The 20,889-nt window shown below is 36.8% G+C and overlaps 1 protein-coding gene across 2 annotated transcripts in view; it reads right to left on the bottom strand.

Moving 5' to 3' along the window:
• Positions 1-1,414: 1,414 nt before the first annotated feature.
• The window catches only part of GTF3C3 (general transcription factor IIIC subunit 3), a 31,901-nt gene continuing 12,426 nt past the window's right edge, over positions 1,415-20,889 (bottom strand). The window contains exons 10-19 of one of the 2 annotated variants that reach the window (XR_009741185.1): positions 20,701-20,872; positions 13,632-13,834; positions 13,186-13,291; positions 12,206-12,337; positions 9,849-10,086; positions 8,895-9,085; positions 6,382-6,506; positions 4,386-4,538; positions 3,634-3,733; positions 2,931-3,015 (exon numbers count right to left, since the gene is read on the bottom strand). Coding sequence is in view for 1 of the 2 variants with exons in the window: in XM_061440853.1 (XP_061296837.1) it covers positions 2,893-3,015; positions 4,386-4,538; positions 6,382-6,506; positions 8,895-9,085; positions 9,849-10,086; positions 12,206-12,337; positions 13,186-13,291; positions 13,632-13,834; positions 20,701-20,872 (1,443 nt within the window). In the remaining variant the exon portion in view is untranslated. Of the gene's footprint in view, positions 3,016-3,633; positions 3,734-4,385; positions 4,539-6,381; positions 6,507-8,894; positions 9,086-9,848; positions 10,087-12,205; positions 12,338-13,185; positions 13,292-13,631; positions 13,835-20,700; positions 20,873-20,889 lie in introns of both variants that reach the window. The other variant, XM_061440853.1, reaches the window with a different exon arrangement.

Raw genomic sequence — 20,889 nt, forward strand, 5'->3', positions numbered from 1 at the left:
CACTTCCTTTTTTGGAAGGAAAGCTATGACCAACCTAGCCAGCATATTATAAACCAGAGACATTACTTTTCCAACAAAGGTCCATCTAGTCAAAGCTATGGTTGTTCCAGTAGTCATGTATGGATTTGAGAGCTGAACCATAAAGAAGGCTAAGTGCCAAAGAGTTGATGCTTTGAATTATGGTGCTGGAGAAGACTCTTGAGAGTCCCGTGGACAGCAAGGAGATCAAACCAGTCAATCCTAAAGGAAATCAACCCTGAATACTCACTGGAAGGACTAATGCCCAAGGTGAAGCTCCAATACTCTGGCCACCTGATGCAAAAAGCCGACTCACTGGAAAAGACCTTGATGCTGGGAAAGACTGAAGGCAAAAGGAGTAGAAAGGGCAGCAGAGGATGAGAGGCTGGATAGAATCACAAACTCAATGGACACAAACTTGGGCAAACTTTGGGAGATAGTGAGGAGCAGTGCAGCCTGACATGCTGCAATCATGGGGTTACAAAGAGTTGGACAAGACTTGGCAACTGAACAATATGTAAGACAGTCAACAAGGACCTACTGTATGATACAGGAAACTCTACTCAATATTCTATAATAACCTATTGGGAAAAGAATCTGAAGAAGAATGAATATGTGTATAACTGAATCACTTTTCTATACACCTGAAACAAACACATTATAAATAAATTAATATTAAATTAAAAAAAGAAAACAAAAACCTTTTTTAATTAAAAAAAAATAGAAGGCCTGAAGGATAGAAAAAATAACTGCCCATCTCCTTTTTCTTTCTAAAGTAAACATGTTCACTTTTTAAGTTGTTACTCTGAACTGCAGGAAATGTTCCTGTAGTTCCTCAAAAGGAACATCTCTGAGCAAGGAGTAGCTTGCTAGTGATCTTCAGCATGCTATTTAATCTCTTTAAATAAAACGGGGATGATAATCAGTTCAGTTCAGTCGCTCAGTTGTGTCCAACTCTTTGCAACCCCATGAACCACAGCACGCCAGGGATGATAGTAACTACAACAATAACAACTACCTTACAGGTGATTCTCTGAGAGAATCAGAGTTAAGGTCTCTAAAATATCCTGCACCATACTTAAAACACAGTAGCACAGTGAAAACACTCAGCAAATGGTAGTTACAGTCTTAAATGATAAACAAACTTGCAATTATCAGCTTTTTTTCCCCTTATATAACTACTAGAGAGATCTACTGTGTCTTCCAAGGCTATTTAGCAGATCCTGGAATTACAGCACAGTGAGTTTAGTTCAAGAGAGAAACTCTGAATGCAGAGTACTCAACTCCACAAGGATTCCAAGTCATTAATCTATCTAAGCAGTCTATCATAGTCAGCTTTATCATTACCTGCAAATGGCATGAAATACAACAAATATATATAAACATATGAAACAACTTTAATTACAAAAATAAAGTTTATTTAAATTCTATATATACACATACACACACACAGAGTACCATACATTTACTTATTACATACCAATTCTGCTTCTCAACTACATATACAGTGTAAATAGTGGTAAGAATTCTTAAAGTCCCCTGTACTTCTTTCATCCTAAGTCTCATACTTGTTTTCCACATACAAGTGGACTGGGACTTAAAATCCACATGGACATTTACTACAGCATTTGTTTCCTCCTAAAAAGAAACTCTAAAAAGCTATTATTAAACCAACAGTATGTCTAACAAATACTATTATCTTAGACCCAATAATATACAATATTTGAGATAAGTAAAAGGTTTTTAATCTGCTTCATCAGTTCAGTTCAGTCGCTCAGTCGTGTCCAACTCTTTGCGACCCCATGAACTGCAGCACGCCAGGCCTCCCTGTCCATCACCAACTCCCAGAGTCCACCCAAACCCATGTCCATTGAGTCAGTGATGTCATCCAACCATCTCATCCTCTGTCGTCCCCTTCTCCTCCTGCCCTGACTCTTTCCCAGCATCAGGGTCTTTTCATCAGCAATACTTTTATTTCATACATAAAATTCCCTAGTCTTCCTACATTCCTAGTGATCTTAAAATGGAAACCAGATCATGTTACTGAATCTAGTTCTCTTTTTTTCTTTTGGCCAGAAAGCCAAACACTGAAAATGCTTTTTTAAAAAAAATTTGCATCACAATAGGTTGCTATGAATTAAGCCCAGCCTCCCCGGCCTGCCTTTATAGCTAAGATACATGCAGGTGAAAAATAAAAGATTAGCTCAATTACTTGTCTTCCCACCACATAACCATTTAAAACAATTTTCCAAGGAGCAAAGTGAATTACATAATTGTGCTGACATCAGAGTTCCAATTTGTCTTTCTTTTACTAAGCAACCTCCTTTTCTGTATATCTCAAAGACTACGGTGATAACAACAGGGCACTAAGAAAATGGATGACTGACAACAATGATGTATGTAGAAATACATATGTAGCAAATATTTCTTTCAAATAAACATATGCTCAAGGTCTGTATTCAAAGAACTGTATTGAGAGGTAACATCTCTCTTACTACTGTATTCCAAACACAACTATTACAGTGCCTGGTATACAGCAGGTGTTTAATATGTGGTATTACATACACAAATGAATAAATGGTGTGGAAAAAAAGTAGTGTATTCAACTCAATGCTGGTTCAATGGCTACTAATGTCCACTTCAGTTTGGGGGACAACTTACAAAAAACTGGTAAAGGAAAATGACAGAACAATATAAAATTCTTGTAGGAGTGAAAATTTTGCAGATCTATCAAAAGATAATTATCACATATTAAAAATGAAACACAGATAATCATGAATTTATGTCCATCTTGGGGTTAATAATAAGCCCTGAGACAGAAAATATTGGTCCATGCACAGCAGCTGCCCAAGCTCCTTCCCAAGCTGAGGGGCTTTATATAGAACAGTAAGTAAATAAAAGTTTCTGAGCCATTCCAGTATTCCCGCTGTTCTGATATATGAGAGACAAGTTGTAGGCAATATCTCTTCGTAAGTCTATCTGGTCAATTTCTATACCCTAGGGGGGAAAATACAAAAATGAGTATATTTCAAACTGACAGCCAAGACAATTTTATGGCAAATAAACAGCTTTTGTAAGTGTTCAAAAAACTATTAAAATTCATATTACTGAAAAAATTTATAAAACTAAGCATATATCTTGAATATACATTTTTATCAGGTAATGCTGACTTCAGTTAATTGTTATAGTAACTGTTTCATCAAATATTTTTAAATGTCTAACCAATAAGTTAAAGAAAAAAAGTTTCATTCACAAGACATAGCAGAATAAACACCAGATGAATTAGGATTTAAGAGTAAAAAAAAAATGAAACCATAGAAGAAAAAATACAGTTGAATAATAATATAACCTTGGTAGGAAAAGCCCTTTTAAGTATAATAAATACCAAAAGTAGGAACTAGAAAGACTGATATGACTTCATAAAAAATGTAAAACTTCTGCATGTAGAAAAAAAATCATAACACAAATGACCAGATGAGAAAAAAAATATCTGTACTATATAACAGAAAGGCATATAAAACATAGGTCTAGAAGGGCATACACCAAATTGATTATAATGACTACCCTATGGGTGTTATTACTTTTTTTTCCTACTTAAATAACCCAACCAATTACCTCAATGGAGTAGATTACGTCTATATTCCTATTCTTCTCCCACAAAATTTTGGAGTCAACTAAGAACATCTGCATCAATGAAAAATGTTGCCCTATAAAGCTTAAGGAGCAATACATAAATTATTTATGAAGTTAAGAACACAAAAGTATATGTATTTCATCAGCAGAACTATAAGAGCAGGTACTCATTTGCCTAACGACTAAAGCTGTACAAGGGTAACAGAAAAGAGTTGTGAGGGAATGAGGGATTATGAGTGCAATTTTTAAAACTGAGTAATGATAACATACTTTCCTTCAGAAATTAGGCTTTAAACACAGATTATCATAGTATTGGCAACACTTCACCCTATATTACATTAACTTAAACAAAACTATGTTTATACTGATCTTTAATCTCTAGAAAGAAGTATGTTAGCTACATTTTTGAACTTGAAAATGAATAATGGCTACAGAACTCAATACTCAGGGTTCCTGTGTACCAGCTCAACCTGTAAACCACTGGGGCTATCTTAGGATAACCGAAAGGGTCATAACCACAAGTCATATGTGTCCACATGGTTGCTGATTAGGTCAGTAGGTGAGGATGTCAAACAATTACTTGTTGCTGAACATAATTAAATAAGTGCATTCAGTAAGGGGAGAATACATTTTAATATATAAGCTATGATTAATTTCACCACAATACTGAGCTAACTGCAACTTATCGATAGATGAAGTGTCTCCTCAGTTTTTCAAAGTAAATCATACAGTACCTCTACCACAAGCGGAGGGAGCTCCAGGGCCTTCTGATAATAGTGGATTGCAAGATGTTGCAGCCCCAGTTGGTGAAGGGCACGGCCCAAGTTGTAGAATGTCTCCTGGCAAGGCCCACGTAAACTGAGGTATCGATTAAGAAAGGAAAAGCCCTACCAAAGAGAAAAGATAATAATAATAATTCAATAGTTCAGTCATTTGACAAGCAAGTGCAGGGGCAGGAATACAATTTTCTATTTTTGGCTACGCTGTGCAGCATGTGGGATCTTAGTTCCCCAATCAGGGATTGAACCCGCATCTGCTACACTAGAAGTGTGGAGTCTTAACCAATGGACCACCAAGAAGTCCCCCCAATTTTTTTTTTAAAGACAGTCTCACCCTAAAAGAATATATGTCTGTGGTACAGTGTCATATCATAATATAGTTCAGATTTCTTCCAAAGGTGTAAAGGAGATATTTTTTTTTAACTAAAGACAAAAAATTCACAGAAAACAAAGCCAAATGTAACAACTAGCTAGCAAAGACCCATAATGTAAAACAGAGAATATATATTTTTATGGTTTCAAGTTGGTTTTTGTGGCATTAGAGGCTAGTAAAATTTTAGGTTTGAGATACATGTCTAAAAGCTTAACCACAATATAAACTCCAAGCTCTTATGATGATAATTTAGAAAGTTGCATCCTCATGAACAAACTCACTTGAGTATATCTGACCTTTCTGGTTAAATGGTACCTTTTATATACCTCTCAGAGCCTTAATAACTTTTTAATGTTAAAAAACTTGATTTTCTCTTTTCCCCTCTGAAAGCTTCTGACTCAATAGCTTTATGGAGAAACTGATTATTTCAGAGCATAGCTATAATGAAGCAGGCTCTCTGTGTGTCACAGCATCCAAAAAAGCAACTTGCTTCTTCATGTCTTCCTGTATTCACTTTCCTCTTCAATGCAACTTCAACTTCTACCATGCACAGAAAGCTACAAACTGCAAGATGCAAGTAACTGATATAAGCAATTAAGCAAATATATTACCTGAGCATTAAATCAACAGATTTGTATGTATAAAAAATAAAATGCAATTATTTCCTGGGTGATCTGGTATGTAATAAATGGTCACAAATTTTTCTTCATAAGTTAATAAATAATAAAAATTAAGGAATTTGTTAGAATTAATGCATTCTAGGAATAAAAAGTATGCTCAATAAACAAGCCATATTTTCTGCATGATAAATGAATCCATTTGAGTACATGAATATGACTTCTACTGAAAAACATGGCTCTCTGTTTAGTAATAGCAGACAAGCTATTAATCTCAGAAGAATCAAATCTATGTGTTTAAAAATGAGAAATTCAAAGACAAATATCTAAGAAAGAACATTTACTTTCCTTCCCTAATTACTTAAAAAACAGGTATATACATTATCAGACATGAAAACTGAAACAAAAGCAGAAGTTCTGAGGATACAGGGGTGAATGAGACAGACCAGGTCTCTGACCTCTTGGAGTTTGTATTCTCACTAGGGAGACACGCTATGTTAAGGAGGTAACAAGAAAACAAAAAGGTGATGCAAATGGCTTTATGAACTACGACTTTAAAAGAGCAATTCGTGGTGATGACGTAAGGAAACAGTCACACAAGCACGTATCCATACATTATTGTATGTCTGTATTATTTTTAAAAACTAATTTAAAAACTCTTTAGGACCTGTAAGCTTGGAAGCCTCTGAGGCTCCAGAATACAAGAAAGCCTGCACAGGATTCCCTAAGATTCTGCCTGACCCTTCTCTTCTGATCTGGCTGTGCATCCCTTCCACATGGCTGTGTAAGTCTTGGCCAGGAGTACTCCTATATGTTGATCCATGAGTGCTGAACACAGGAACGGATACTCCCAACAGGTGCACTAAGAAGATACTACTTTTGAAGCAGGGAAATAAAAGCATTAAGTATATTCATTTTTAAAGAACATAAAATCAAGTAGTGAGGAATCCAAATGAATTACCTGCACAATAAGAGCATGTCTCTTTAATACATACTTCTGGGATGCCATGTGAATAAAGGTCAGGCCTATACAGAGGTTATAGAGAGGTTCCTGGGGATGAGTGCGAAAGGCCTGCACATACTGTCCTGAAAAATGAGCAGTGATGTTAGATGACAGGACAAAAACACCATTCCTTATTTCTTCAACACTTACTCAAATATAGTTTAAGGTAAACAAACATTACTATCACTTTAACAGATACAAAGGTTATATTCCAAAATATCAACCAGATGCATATTAATACGAATTTTAAAATATATAACATGTAACAAAAAGAGAAGGATTTACCCATCAACGTATTTTGACCATGATGATTAAAACTGAGTACAAAAGTAACTTTTTTAAAGGTATAGTTTGACATTTCCAAGTAGAGTAGCACTTCAAAAATAAACAATTGAATAACTGTGATCATATATCTATTTTATGATCTCAAATCTTTTAAAAAACTAATGAGGGAATGTGTCTGTTGGTGAATTCTTTCATAAAATTAACTGAGACCTGTCTTATAGATGCTAATGTGATAGATCATGGAGGTGAGAAAAATAGTTTTGTTTTTTAAGTTTATGGGTATTATTGCCTCAAACATAGCAACTGTTTTTCCTGAGAAGAGCTAAATTGTATCTAATAACAAGATAAAAATTCAGGGTTTTATGAATTCCATATAGTCTATATAAAAAATTATCTCATGTCAAAAGTCTAACTGTATGAGAGAGGAATTTTAGCAAATTTTTCTTGTAAAGGAATGATCTATAATTTATCATATAGATAAGAAAACTTCTATTCCAGAAGAAACAGCACTGTAAAGTCTCCTTAGCAGCACAAATGGTAGACTGCCATTTGGACTTTTTATTTTAATCTCTTTTACATATAGTTTTCTTAATAGTAAACTAATAATTCCGAAAAAGTATACACAGTGAAGAAAAGCTTCAACATCTGATGTTCAAGATTACTGGCTGAACAACTATAAAAACAGCAACCATACACAAGAAACATTAAAGCATTAAACAGCCAAAATAACAGTATACACAGAAGTGCATCTGGCAATATATTTTATTGCAGCAAATATGAGAGGGTGGAATGATTTGGGAGAATGGCACTGAAACATGTATAATATCATATATGAAATGAGTCACCAGTCCAGGTTTGATGCACGGTACTGGATGCTTGGGGCTGGTGCACTGGGACGACCCAGAGGGAGGGTATGGGGAGGGACGAGAGAGGAGGGTTCAGGATGGGGAACATGTGTATACCTGTGTGGATTCATGTTGATATATGGCAAAACCAATACAATATTGTAAAGTTTAAAAATAAAATAAAATAAATTATATAAAAATAAATAAATAAAAGCAAACATGGTTACCAAGGCAGAAAGGTGGTGGTGGTGGGGATAAATCTTGAGTTTGGGATTGACATACACACTACTGCACTTGAAACAGATAACCAACAGGGACCTACTCTCTCTATAGGACAGGGAACTCTACTCAATATTCTATAATAACCTAAATGGGAAAAGAATTTGAAAAAGAACAGTTATATGTATACGTAAAAAAATAAATCAAGGCAAGAAAAAAAAAGACATCTCCTAAAGGAATAAACTATCAAAGAATCTTAAGTCCCTTTTTATACTATAGCAAATTAAAATCACTTAGCAAAGCATCTATAACTAATGAAAATTATTTTTTTTTTGAGTTTTTTCATTTTTATTTTATAATGGAGTACAGTTGATTTACAAAGTTGTATTAGTATACAAAGTTACAGGTATACAGCAAAGTGATTCAGGTATACGTACACATATATCTCTTCTTTTTCAAATTCTTTGTATTAGTATACAAAGTTTCAGGTATACAGCAAAGTGATTCAGGTATACATACACATATATCTCTTCTTTTTCAAATTCTTTTCCCATTTAGGTTATTACAGAATATTGAGCAGAGTTTCCTGTATTATACAGTAGTCCTTGTTAGTTATCTATTTTATTTATTTTTTTAAATTTTATTTTATTTTTAAACTTTACATAATTGTATTAGTTTTGCCAAATATCAAAATGAATCCACCAAGGTATACATGTGCTCCCCATCCTGAACCCTCGTCCCTCCTCCCTCCCCATACCATCCCTCTGGGTCGTCCCAGTGCACTAGCCCCAAGCATCCAGTATCGTGCATCGAACCTGGACTGGCAACTCGTTTCTTACATGATATTTTAACAAACAAGCCTAAGTCACGCTTTAAAGTCGTACTTCAAAGACCTACTTTAAAGACTTACTTTAGCCTTTTGAAACCAAAGCATCACAAGAAAAATAAATATTTATTATAATTACTGTGAATACTTAAAACCACTTACTATATGTACTAGACATTATTTTAAGTATATTAACTCATTTAATTTCTACAATAATCTACAAGGTTATCTCCATTTCAGAGATACAGAAACCAAAGCAGAGAGAGGGAGACAAAGTCATGTGCCAGGACACTCACCAAGTGCATGCTTAAAACTACCAGACACGAATGCATTGTGTCCATTTAAGACACAGAGGGCATGATTATCTGGGTTTTTCAGCATTAAACGGAGACAAAAGCGATGATGTCTTACTTCTTGGGAATGCATGGTAACTTGATTGAAAATGTTCCAGAGCTGGGGTTTATTGACATTTTCCATTACCATTATTCTAAAATTGCAAAAAGAGAATGAGAGTAAAAAGTAGTGTACAGGAAAAAAACTTCTTGATTTTTAAGATTGAAACCCTTCATGTGTACCTGTGGAACACATGTATACCTGTGGCGGATTCATTTTGATATTTGGCAAAACTAATACAATTATATAAAGTTTAAAAATAAAATAAAATTAAAAGAAAAAAAAATAAGAGTAATAACATATCTATGTAACAAAGTAATGGTACTAAATTTCATAGTTATTAATAAAATGTTTTATTTATCAATAAATAAATAAAAAAAAAAAAAAGAAAGAAACCCTTCAGTGCTGTCCTATCAACACTGAAATTCACCACCCTCAATAAGGGGTATGTAGTGTTTCTCCATCTTATTTCTGCTTTTCAACAAACGTTTAAACCAAAAAGACAGAATCAAGAGGTTTAAGTTTTATCTCCTCTCCCAACCCATTCACAGATGCAGTACAATGAACACTGAATAATAATGCATACTGACTTAACTCTCACAATAACCTATGAGGTGGTAATATTATGATGCCTGTTTTACCATAAAAAATGGGGAGACTGAGGCACAAAGGTTTAAGTAAATCTCTTATGGGAGTGTATGCTCTCTTATACTGCTTCCAAGAACCACCAATGAACCGAATTAATCTGTAAGCAAGAGTTACACAGCTTACTAAATCTTGAGCATGTAAAATTAAGTCAAAGTAAATATACATGCTCCATCAAAGAATCTAATTAAAATAAGTTATTGGAAAATCACCTGATATAGTTGTATGCCTTTCTGAAATTTTTGTCCAGAATTGCAGCAGACAGACCAAAGTATTCTAACTCTTTGCGTTTTGGCTTGTCTTCATAAAATGAGCAGTATTCCAATGAAGAATCAACAAGTAACTCAGCCTCCTGGAACCGGGATAGGTCACATAAGGAGTATATGGCCTTCAAAAGGAGGTTCCACCAGTCATCTTTTGTCAAGACACTCGTGAGTACAGCAAATATTGCTAAAATGAGACCAATGAAGATCAGTTAGGATACTATATTTACAGAAGTAGCAGTATCACAAAGAAAATTAACATGATCTAGTCCAAAATGAAATTAAGTTGAATAACCAAGGCCCTAGAGGACTGAATTCTTGCCACCATCTTCTGACAATGACGAGAAGGAGGGGCTTCTTTTCACTCCCTCAACCTGACTCCCTCTGCTCTACCTAACAAACAATCTGCAGTCCCAGGTAATCCTCACTTCTGATTCATCCTCGGTAAAGTCCAGCTACATCATTTGTGTTTTTCAGTGCTAGCTTGGATATATGCACCTTCAGGGCAGAGCAAGGGTGCTTTCCATGACTGAGGTCAGATATGGGAATGTGCACATACAAGGCATTCAAATGTTTACTCAACAAAGGATTTCAAATTCATACTTAATCTTCTCTCCCTTATTTGTCTATAAAAAGACTTCCTTTTACAGCCTATGAGAAATACCAAAAGCCATAAAATTTTTTTTACCACCTTCAATTCAATATTTATCTGAGAATCTATCCTAAATGACTACTCAGAAATACGGATAAATCTATAGGCACAAAGATGATCACTATGGTATTACTTAGTTGGATGGCATCATTGACTCAATGGACAAGAGTTTGAGGAAACTCCATGAGACAGTGAATGACAGAGAGGCCTGACGTGCTGCAGTCCATGGGGTCACAGAGTCAGACACGACCGAGTGACTAAACAACAATGGTATTACTTAGAAAAGAAAATTATCAAAAGAAACCATATAATAACTTTAAAAAAGGGAATGATTAAACAAATTATAAAACCACTATCCAATGGAATATGACACATTCCTTAACAGCTACAAAGAGACCAGAACATGAGAAAATATTGAGTGAAAAATTAGTACAAAGATGTATGTGTGTGCTCAATCATGTCTGATTCTTTTGCAAACCCCATGGACTGTAGCCCACCAGGCTCCTCTGTTCATGAAATTTTCCAGACAAGAATACTGGAATGGGTTGCCATTTCTTTCTCCAGGGGATCTTCCTGACCCAGGGATTGAACTCACATCTCCTGCATCTCCTGCACTGGCAGGCAGGTTCTTTACCACTGATCCACCTTGGAAGCCCCAGTACAAAGATACATGTAATATCAAGTGCCCGAGATAATCCTACCATGATGCACTGGTATAATGTGATCCTCATCATGATGAAACTATTAATAACAAAACAAAGACCTTATGAGCTTAAGAAAAACCAATAATGACCCTGAAATGAGGAAACAGTGGAAGAGGAAACAGGTAGGATCAGACAGAGAAAAATGTAACTTGAGGAAACATAGTCCAAAATGATGTGGGCAGACACTGGGTTAAGCCCAGAATCAATGAACTCAAGAGACAGCAGGGCTCTAAGGCTAGATTACGAGCATCTGAGCCCACATTCCTATCCTCTGACTCTCTTCCCCAACAACATCTTGCTTATGTCCTTACTGTGCTTAACAGAGATTCAGCTCATCTGGATTGTAAAACTTTGTCCGTTGCACTCTGCCATATTGGTAACAACGGTTTAATTAATATCTGTGGACATGATTAACAATGAAATAACTTTCTGCTAGACTTATAGCCTAGGTCTTTTCCAAAGTTCTCTTGAGTAATAATGTCACCCAACATCCTTGATCCTTTTCCAGTTAAAAATAGATGGTTTTAAAGTCGCATAGTTGAGACTGGGCCAAAGCAACTTATTTGCAGAATTTCTATGACTGTTGCTACATTTGTCAGAAACGAATTTAACAGAGACAAATTCATTTATCAAAGAAGAGCTTAACATATGCAGTCGAAGTAACCAGACAAATAAAGCAATCTGTATTATCAGCTAATTATCACAAAAGATTGTTTTAGTTTTTTCACAGAAGGATCTAAGTAGACACCTGCTTTTTAATTTTCTTACACTGAAGTATTTATATACAACCTTTCTTTCTTTTTTGAAAACACCAAATGAGTTTATTTTTCCTAAGGGATCTAGACTAGAAAATATAATTTTCAATAAGATTACTGTCACATGCTACTTCATGAGTTTTTTTTTTCCAACTCAGCCAAGTTTTACACAATAAAGCAAATGAAAGTAATTACCTTTTGCATCACAATTTGCTGACTCTTGGTCATTGTTGTCTGATATTTTGTCTCTTGACACTTTAATAAGGTAGAGATGCCTCTCTCCAGATTTGGAACTGGATATCAAACAGACTTGGGCTCTATTCATTGCTACCTGAATTAAAGATAATTGAAATTTTCAGTCATGTGCGTGTATGCTAAGTTGCTTCAGTTGTGTCCAACTCTTTGCGACCCAATGGACTGTGGCCCGCCAGGCTCCTCTGTCCATAGGGATTCTCCAGGCAAGAATACTGGAGTGGGTTGCCATGCCCTCTTCCAAGGGATCTTCAATCCAGGGATTGAACCCATGTCTCCTGTGGTTCCTGCATTGCAGGTGGGTTATCTACCGCTGAGCCACCAGGGAAGCATTTTTAGTCCATAATTTTTTAAAGAAAATCTATGGGAAACAAGTATCACAGATGTGTCTGAAAGCTTCTTTAGTAAGGGGAATAAAACACCAATTATCGTGTATATGAACACCTAAAAGAGAATGAATAGACTTATTTTTTCCTTAATAAAGGAGTCCAAGTCACACTACCCACCTTAGTAAGGAAAAAGAAAGCCATTCACATTATGTTTATCTCACACACACACACAGACAGTTAACTATCTCCCTGTAAGAAGCCAGACTCAGAAAGGATGTCATACCCAGAAAACATCTTTGCAAAGTAAACAATATGGGCACACAGTAGTGTCCACAGGGCCAATAACGGACACTACGATGGTTCTCACTTTTCGAAATACGTACTAGCAAAGACTTTATTTTACAGTCTGTAGTCGTTTATACTTTCATGTAGAATTTCAATTACATACCATTAATCTCTAGGTTGTCTGCCTTTTATCTGACTTTTAACTTTAAAAAGTTTAAAAGGGAGTTACAAAATAGTTATGACCTATGTTTAAACCAAATTCTAAACATTTAAAAAGTCAACAAGGCTAATATAAAGACAGATTACTACCTACCTTTAAAAGCATGGCCAACATGGTAAGCAAGGTATCCACATAACCATACATTTTGCCTTGTGAAAATAATAGAGTAGAACGTTGAAGCAGTAACTTTAGTTCCTAAGGAAATAAGCATAGGATAGTGACAAGATTCCTTTGTTTCAAGTTGTTTTGCTTGCATAGAAAAGCTATGTCTTAGAAACTAAACCTTAAGAACATCTGCTTTGTGATCTCCCACAATAATTAAAACCCAACATTTTAAAAACTATAAATTACATTAATAATTACAATGTTAAGTTACTGTAACTTAAGATTCAAAATCATTTTTCAAAAACACTGAATATAATACACTAAAATTAAACTTGGATATAAGCTGGAGAAACATCCTTCAAGTCTCTAAAATGTAAGAAAATTCTAAAATATAGCCCACCAAGAAAAACTTCCACATTGCATGGTCTACCTGCTGCGCTGCGTTGGCATCTTGTGCTAATGTATCTGGATCATACATTGGTTCCAGGGCTTCCAGAGCTTTCTCGGGACGACCCAGCTGCTGCTGAAGGGTGGAAAGCGAAATTCTTGCATCCAAATGAAGAGGGGCCAGATCAACCACTTTGCTATAGCTTTCGGCAGCACGCTCCATGTAGCCTAAGGCCTTTAAGCATTCTAAAACAATGTTAAAATAATTTAGACTTGTAAGAGGGCCAAAATTATTTCTCCATTTTAAAAGAAATGTTACACCAATATAAAAATTATAACAAGAAAGAGATTAATGCATATTTCTGTATTTTAAAACAACTATCCCTTCCAATCTCTATGCTATAAGTATGTGATCAGTATATAAATATACAATTTGGTGTTCTGCTTTATTTACTTATATTAGGCTTTCAACATTTCCCCATGCCTTCAGTGGCATTCTGACTGGTTAAAATATTCAATTAAATTTATTATTTACTTAACCATCAGTTCAGTTCAGTCCCTCAGTCGTGTCTGACTCTTTGCAAACCCATGAATTGCAGCACACCAGGCCTCCCTGTCCATCACCAACTCCCGGGGTTCACTCAAACTCACATCCATCGAGTCAGTGATGCCATCCAGCCATCTCATCCTCTGTCGTCCCCTTTTCCTCCTGCCCCCAATCCCTCCCAGCATCAGAGTCTTTTCCAATGAGTCAACTCTTTGCTGGAGTTTCAGCTTTAGCATCACTCCTTCCAAAGAACACCCAGGGCTGATCTCCTTTAGAATGGACTGGTTGGATCTCCTTGCAGTCCAAGGGACTCTCAAGAGTCTTCTCCAACACCATATTTCAAAAGCATCAACTCTTTGGCACTCAGCTTTCTTCACAGTCCAACTCTCACATCCATACATGACCACTGGAAAAACCATAGCCTTGACTAGACGGACCTTTGTTGGCAAAGTAATGTCTCTGCTTTTCAATATGCTATCTAGGTTGGTCATAACTTTCCTTCCAAGGAGTAAGTATCTTTTAATTTCATGGCTGCAATCACCATCTGCAGTGATTTTGAAGTCCAAAAAAATAAAGTCTGACACTGTTTCCCCATCTATTTCCCATGAAGTGATGGGACCGGATGCCATGATCTTCGTTTTCTGAATGTTGAGCTTTAAGCCAGCTTTTTCACTCTCCTCTTTCACTTTCATCAAGAGGCTTTTTAGTTCCTCTTCACTTTCTGCCATAAGGGTGGTGTCATCTGCATATCTGAGGTTATTGATATTTCTCCCAGCAATCTTGATTCCAGCTTGTGCTTCTTCCAGCCCAGCGTTTCTCATGATGTGCTCTGCATATAAGTTAAATAAGCAGGGTGACAATATACAGCCTTGACGTACTCTTTTTCCTATTTGGAACCAGTCTGTTGTTCCATGTCCAGTTCTAACTGTTGCTTCCTGACCTGCATATAGGTTTCTCAGGAGGCCGGTCAGGTGGTCTGGTATTCCCATCTCTTTCAGAATTTTCCACAGTTTATACTTAACCATACTGCTTGACATTTAGGTTATTCCTCAATTTTTACTCTAATAAGTAACCCTCAGTAAACATCTTCATATATATAAGTCAGAGATCACAAACTGGGAAACCAATTTAACCCACAGATACGCTTTGTTGGGCCACAGTACTGTTAAAAAACAGTAAACTGTCTACATCTTTAAAAGTTAGGATTTTTTTAAGAAATCCAAGTTACTGCATTCTTTCAGAAAATCTGGGTTTGGCAACAGTTGAGTCCCTTCATTCCCACATGCTGCATCAGCCATGCCAAGAAGCAGCGGCACCCTTTAGACAGGGCTCTTCAGTTCCCAGCCTGCCCTGGGCCTCTCACTTACCTACTTCACTCACTTCTGTTACTTGTCAGGCTCCTGAGTTTTGTGATCTCCAATATAAAATACCTCTCCTCACCTCATTCAATTACTTCCTCAGAATAAGTCCTTAGAGGTGAAGTTACTCGGCTCTACTCCTCATACTTTATGCCAATCAATCATTAAGTCCTACAATTTGATGATCAATCCCCAGTAAGCATTTCTTCTTCCCACACAAACAGCCACAGCACTTACAAACACAGGCCCTTTCACCTCTTTCCTTCTCACTGCACTGATCGCCTAAGATAGTATTTGCGTCCTACTGTTTTCTCAAATCTCAAATTTCTCAAATAGCTCCTCACCACTATCTTCAGGTTAAACGTTGGTAACGAAGGAAGACTACTAAATATGGGTGAATCACCATGATGGAATTTCTCATAATTTTTCACTTATCACTTTAAAAGATACTTCATTATTATGCTACAAGCATTAAATTCCTCTAATGATGTTTCTTCTCTACAGTTCCAAATTTCCTTATGATTTTCAGACAATACTGAGGTTTTACTCATCTAAAGCCACATATGTTCAACACAGAAAAAGCATTTATCAGTATCATGATTATAATTAAAGAGGATTTAAAAACATCTACTGCTCGTAACAAGAGCAGTTTCAAAACCACAACCATACAGAAGGCAAAAAAATTTTAATTCCCTGTTTATGTCTTTTAAAATTAAAAACCCACAAATAATGTAACTTTTTATGTAAACTTATGTATGTAAACTTTTACATCTGTATTCCTTTTCAGTCATCCAAAAAAAGTGTTATCTTAACCATTAAGTCTGCTATTTCATATCTGTGATCCACTGGAGAAGGGAATGGCAAACCACTTCAGTATTCTAGCCTTGAGAACCCCATGAACAGTATGAAAAGGCAAAAAGATAGGACACTGAAAGATGAACTCCCCAGGTCGATAGATGGCCAATACGCTACTGGAGATCAGTGGAGAAATAACTCTAGAATGAATGAAGAGACACAGCCAAAGCAAAAACAACACCCAGTTGTGGATGTAACTGGTGACAGAAGCAAGGTCTGATGCTGTAAAGAGCAATATTGCACAGGAACCTGGAATGTTAGGTCCATGAATCAAGGCAAATTGGAAGTGGTCAAACAGGAGATGCCAAGAGTGAACGTTGACATTTTAGGAAATCAGCGAACTAAACTGGATTGGAATGGGTGAATTTAACTCAGATGACCAGTGTATCTATTACTGTGGGCAAGAATCTCTTAGAAGAAATGGAGTAGCCAACACAGTCAACAAAAGAGTCTGAAATGCAGTACTTGGATGCAATCTCAAAAACGACAGAATGATCTCTGTTCGTTTCCAAGGCAAACCATTCAATATCACGATAATCCAAGTCTATGCCCCAACCAGTAATGCTGAAGAAGCTGAAGTTGAATGGTTCTATGAAGATCTACAAGACCTTCTAGAACTAACACCCCAAAAAGATATCCTTTTCATTATAGGGGACTGGAATGCAAAAGTAGGAAGTCAAGAAACACCTGGAATAACAGGCAAATTTGGCCTTGGAGTACAGGATGAAGCAGGGCAAAGGCTAATAGAGTTTTGCCAAGAGAATGCACTGGTCATAAAAAACACCCTCTTCCAAAAACACAAGAGAAGACTCTACACATGGACATCACCAGATGGTTAACATTGAAATCAGACTGATTATATTCTTTGCAGCGAAAGATGGAAAAGCTCTATACAGACAGCAAAAACAAGACCGGGAGCTGACTGTGGCTCAGATCATGAACTCCTTATTGCCAAAGTCTTAATTCAATTTTTTAAATTGAAGAGAGTAGGGAAAATGACTAGACCATTCAGGTATGACCTAAATCAAATCCTTTATGATTATACAGTGGAAGTGAGAAATAGATTTAAGGGACTAGATCTGATAGACAGAGTGCCTGAAGAACTATGGACAGGGGTTTGAGACACTGTACAGGAGACAGGGATCAAGACCATCCCCATGGAAAAGAAATACAAAAAAGCAAAATGGCTGTCTGAGGAGGCCTTACAAAGGCTGTGAAAAGAAGAGAAGCAAAAAGCAAAGGAGGAAAGGAAAGATATACCCATTTGAATGCAGAGTTCCAACGAATAGCAAGGAGAGATAAGAAAGCCTTCCTCAGTGATCAGTGCAAAGAAATGGAGGGAAACAACAGAATGGGAAAGACTAGAGATCTCTTCAAGAAAATTAAGAGATACTAAGGGAACATTCCATGCAAAGATGGGCTCAAAAAAGGACAGTAATGGCATGGAACCAACAGAAGCAAAAGATATTAAGAAGAGGTGGCAAGAATACACAGAAGAACTATACAAAAAAGATCTTCACAACCAAGATAATCACGATGGTGTGATCACTCACCTAGAGCCAGACATCCTGGAATGTGAGGTCAAGTGGGCCTTAAGCATCACTACGAACAAAACTAGTGGAGGCAATGGAATTCCAGTTGAGCTATTTCAAATCCTAAAAGATGCTGCTGTGAAAGTGTTACTCAATATGCCAGCAAATTTGGAAACTCAGCAGTGGCCACAGGACTGGAAAAGGGCAGCTTTCATTCCAATCCCAAAGAAACACAATGCCAAAGAATGCTCAAACTACCACACAATTGCACTCATCTCACATGCTAGTAAAGAAATGTTCAAGACTCTCCAAGCCAGGCTTCAACAGTATGTGAACTGTGAACTTCCAGATGTTCAAGCTGATTTTAGAAAAGACAGAGGAACCAGAGATCAAACTGCCAACATCTGCTGGATCATTGAAAAAGCAAGAGTTCCAGAAAAACATCTATTTCTGCTTCACTGACTATGCCAAAGCCTTTGACTGTGTGGACCACAACAAACTGTGGAGAATTTTTCAAGAGATTGGGAATACCAGACCACATGACCTGCCTCTTGAGAAACCTGTATGCAGCTCAGGAAGTGACAGTTAGAACTGGACATAGAATAACAGACTGGTTCCAAATAGGAAAAGGAATACATCAAGGCTGTATATTGTACAATAAGGCTGCTTATTTAACTTCTATGCAGACTACGTCATGAGAAACTCTGGGCTGGAAGAAGCACAAGCTGGAATCAAGATTGCCAGGAGAAATATCAATAACCTCAGATATGCAGATGACACCACCCTTATGGCAGAAAGTGAAGAAGAACTAAAGAGCCTCTTGATGAAAGTGAAAGAGGAGAGTGAAAAAGCTGGCTTAAAGCTCAACATTCAGAAAACGAAGATCATGGTATCCAGTCCCATCACTTCATGGCAAATAGATGGGGAAACAGTGGAAACAGCGGCTGACTTTTTTTTTTTTTTTGGCTCCAAAATCACTGCAGATGGTGATTGCAGCCATGAAATTAAAAGACGCTTACTCCTTGGAAGGAACGTTATGACCAACCTAGACAGCATATTAAAAAGCAGAAACATTACTTTGCCAACGAAGGTCTGTCTAGTCAAGGCTTACGGTTTTCCCAGTAGTCATGTATGGATGTGAGAGTTGGACTATAAAGAAAGCTGAGCGCCAAAGAGTTGATGCCCTTGCAATATGGTGTTTGAGAAGACTCTTGAGAGTCCCTTGGACTGCAAGGAGATACAACCAGTCCATCCTAAAGGAGATGAGTTCTGGCTGTTCATTGGAAGGACTGATGTTGAAGCTGAAACTCCAATACTTCAGCCACCTGATGTGAAGAGCTGACTCATTTGAAAAGACCATGATGCTGGGAAAGATTGAGGACAGGAGGAGAAGGGGATGACAGAGGATGAGATGGTTGGATGGCGTCAGCGACTCAGTGGATGGGTGTGGGTAAACTCTGGGAGCTGGTGATGGACAAGGAGGCCTGGCGTGCTGCAGTTCATGGGTTCGCAAAGAGTCAGACACAACTGAGCAACTGAATTGAACTTCTTGGAAGAAAAGTTATGACCAACCTTAGACAGCATATTATAAACCAGAGACATTACTTTGCCAACAAAGATCCATGTAGTCAAGGCTTTGGTTTTTCCAGTAGTCACATATGGATGTGAGAGTTGGACTATAAAGAAAGCTGAGTGCTGAGGAATTGATGCTTTTGAATTGTGGTGTTGAAGAAGACTCTTGTGTGTCCCTTGGACTGCAAGGAGATACAAACAGTCCATCCTAAAAGAAATTTGTCCCGAATATTCATTGGAAGGACTGATGTTCAAGCTGAAACTCCAATACTTTGGCCACCTGATGTGAAGAACTCACTGAAAAGACCCTGATGCCGAGAAACATTGAAGGCAGGGGGAGAAGGGGACAACGGAGGATGAGATGGTTAGGATGGCATCATTGACACAGTGGACATGAGTTTGAGTAAACCCTGGGAGCTGGTCATGGACTGGGAGGCCTGGCATGCTACAGTCCATGGGGTCGCAAAGAGTCAGACATTACTGAGCAACTGAACTGATACTGATCTGTGATACATCTCAAGATATCAATCAATGTTCCTCTATTTATATAGAACTTTCTGCTACTATATAGTACTTCAAAATATTTTAAATATTAAAACTGGTCATTATACAATATTTGTAACAGAGACTATTCAAATTTTAAGGCATCGCTTATGTTGATTCAATAGGAAATCCTATTAGAATATTTTTGTTTTTCATACATTCCTGTAAGAGATTTAGTAGTTTTTCTCAAGCTGTTTTTCCCACTCTATAAACAATTTATTTCAGATTACTCTGGATTTAGACGCAGTGAAATAAATTGACAGATAAAATCCAATCTTCATTGGATTTGCTCAAAAAACACTGAAAATATATTAACTTTTCCCTCAAAATAACATTAAATATAAATCCTTAAAAGCTCTTCAAAAATTAGATTACACTCTAAGTCTGAAAATCTATTACTAAAAACCAGAGCCTAAGGTTAAAACAGGTAAAAGATAGGTATTTACAGTATGTTTTAATAGGGACATGTTAGTCCTTTTATTTCACTCAGGTAACATTAAGTGAATCATTCCCCAGTGCATTTGTGAGGGAAAATCAGTTAGTGGTGAATCAAGACAATTTAAAATACTGACTTTCAAAAAACTGCCCTGAAACCAGAAGTATTTTCACTAAGACATTGACATTTTATAATAACTATTACCATCTTGGGAAAGTTCTTGCCTGCTTATGTGATTAAAACTTTCCCTTCCTACAAAAAAGAATTACCTGCATGCCGAAGCCAAACCACTGCGAGGTTGTACCTTTCAGAGCAGACCAGTGCACTAAGGAGGGGAAGTGCAGAATTGTATTCACCAACATCCAAGAAAGCTTCAGCAACATCAAGATAGAGGTCTCCCATGTCTTCAGGGTTCTGTTCCACTAGTGTTGTCAATAGAGGCTAGACCCCAAAGTAAC

Source organism: Bos javanicus, chromosome 2 (genome assembly GCF_032452875.1).
Source record: "Bos javanicus breed banteng chromosome 2, ARS-OSU_banteng_1.0, whole genome shotgun sequence".
Taxonomy (NCBI): Eukaryota; Metazoa; Chordata; class Mammalia; order Artiodactyla; family Bovidae; genus Bos; species Bos javanicus.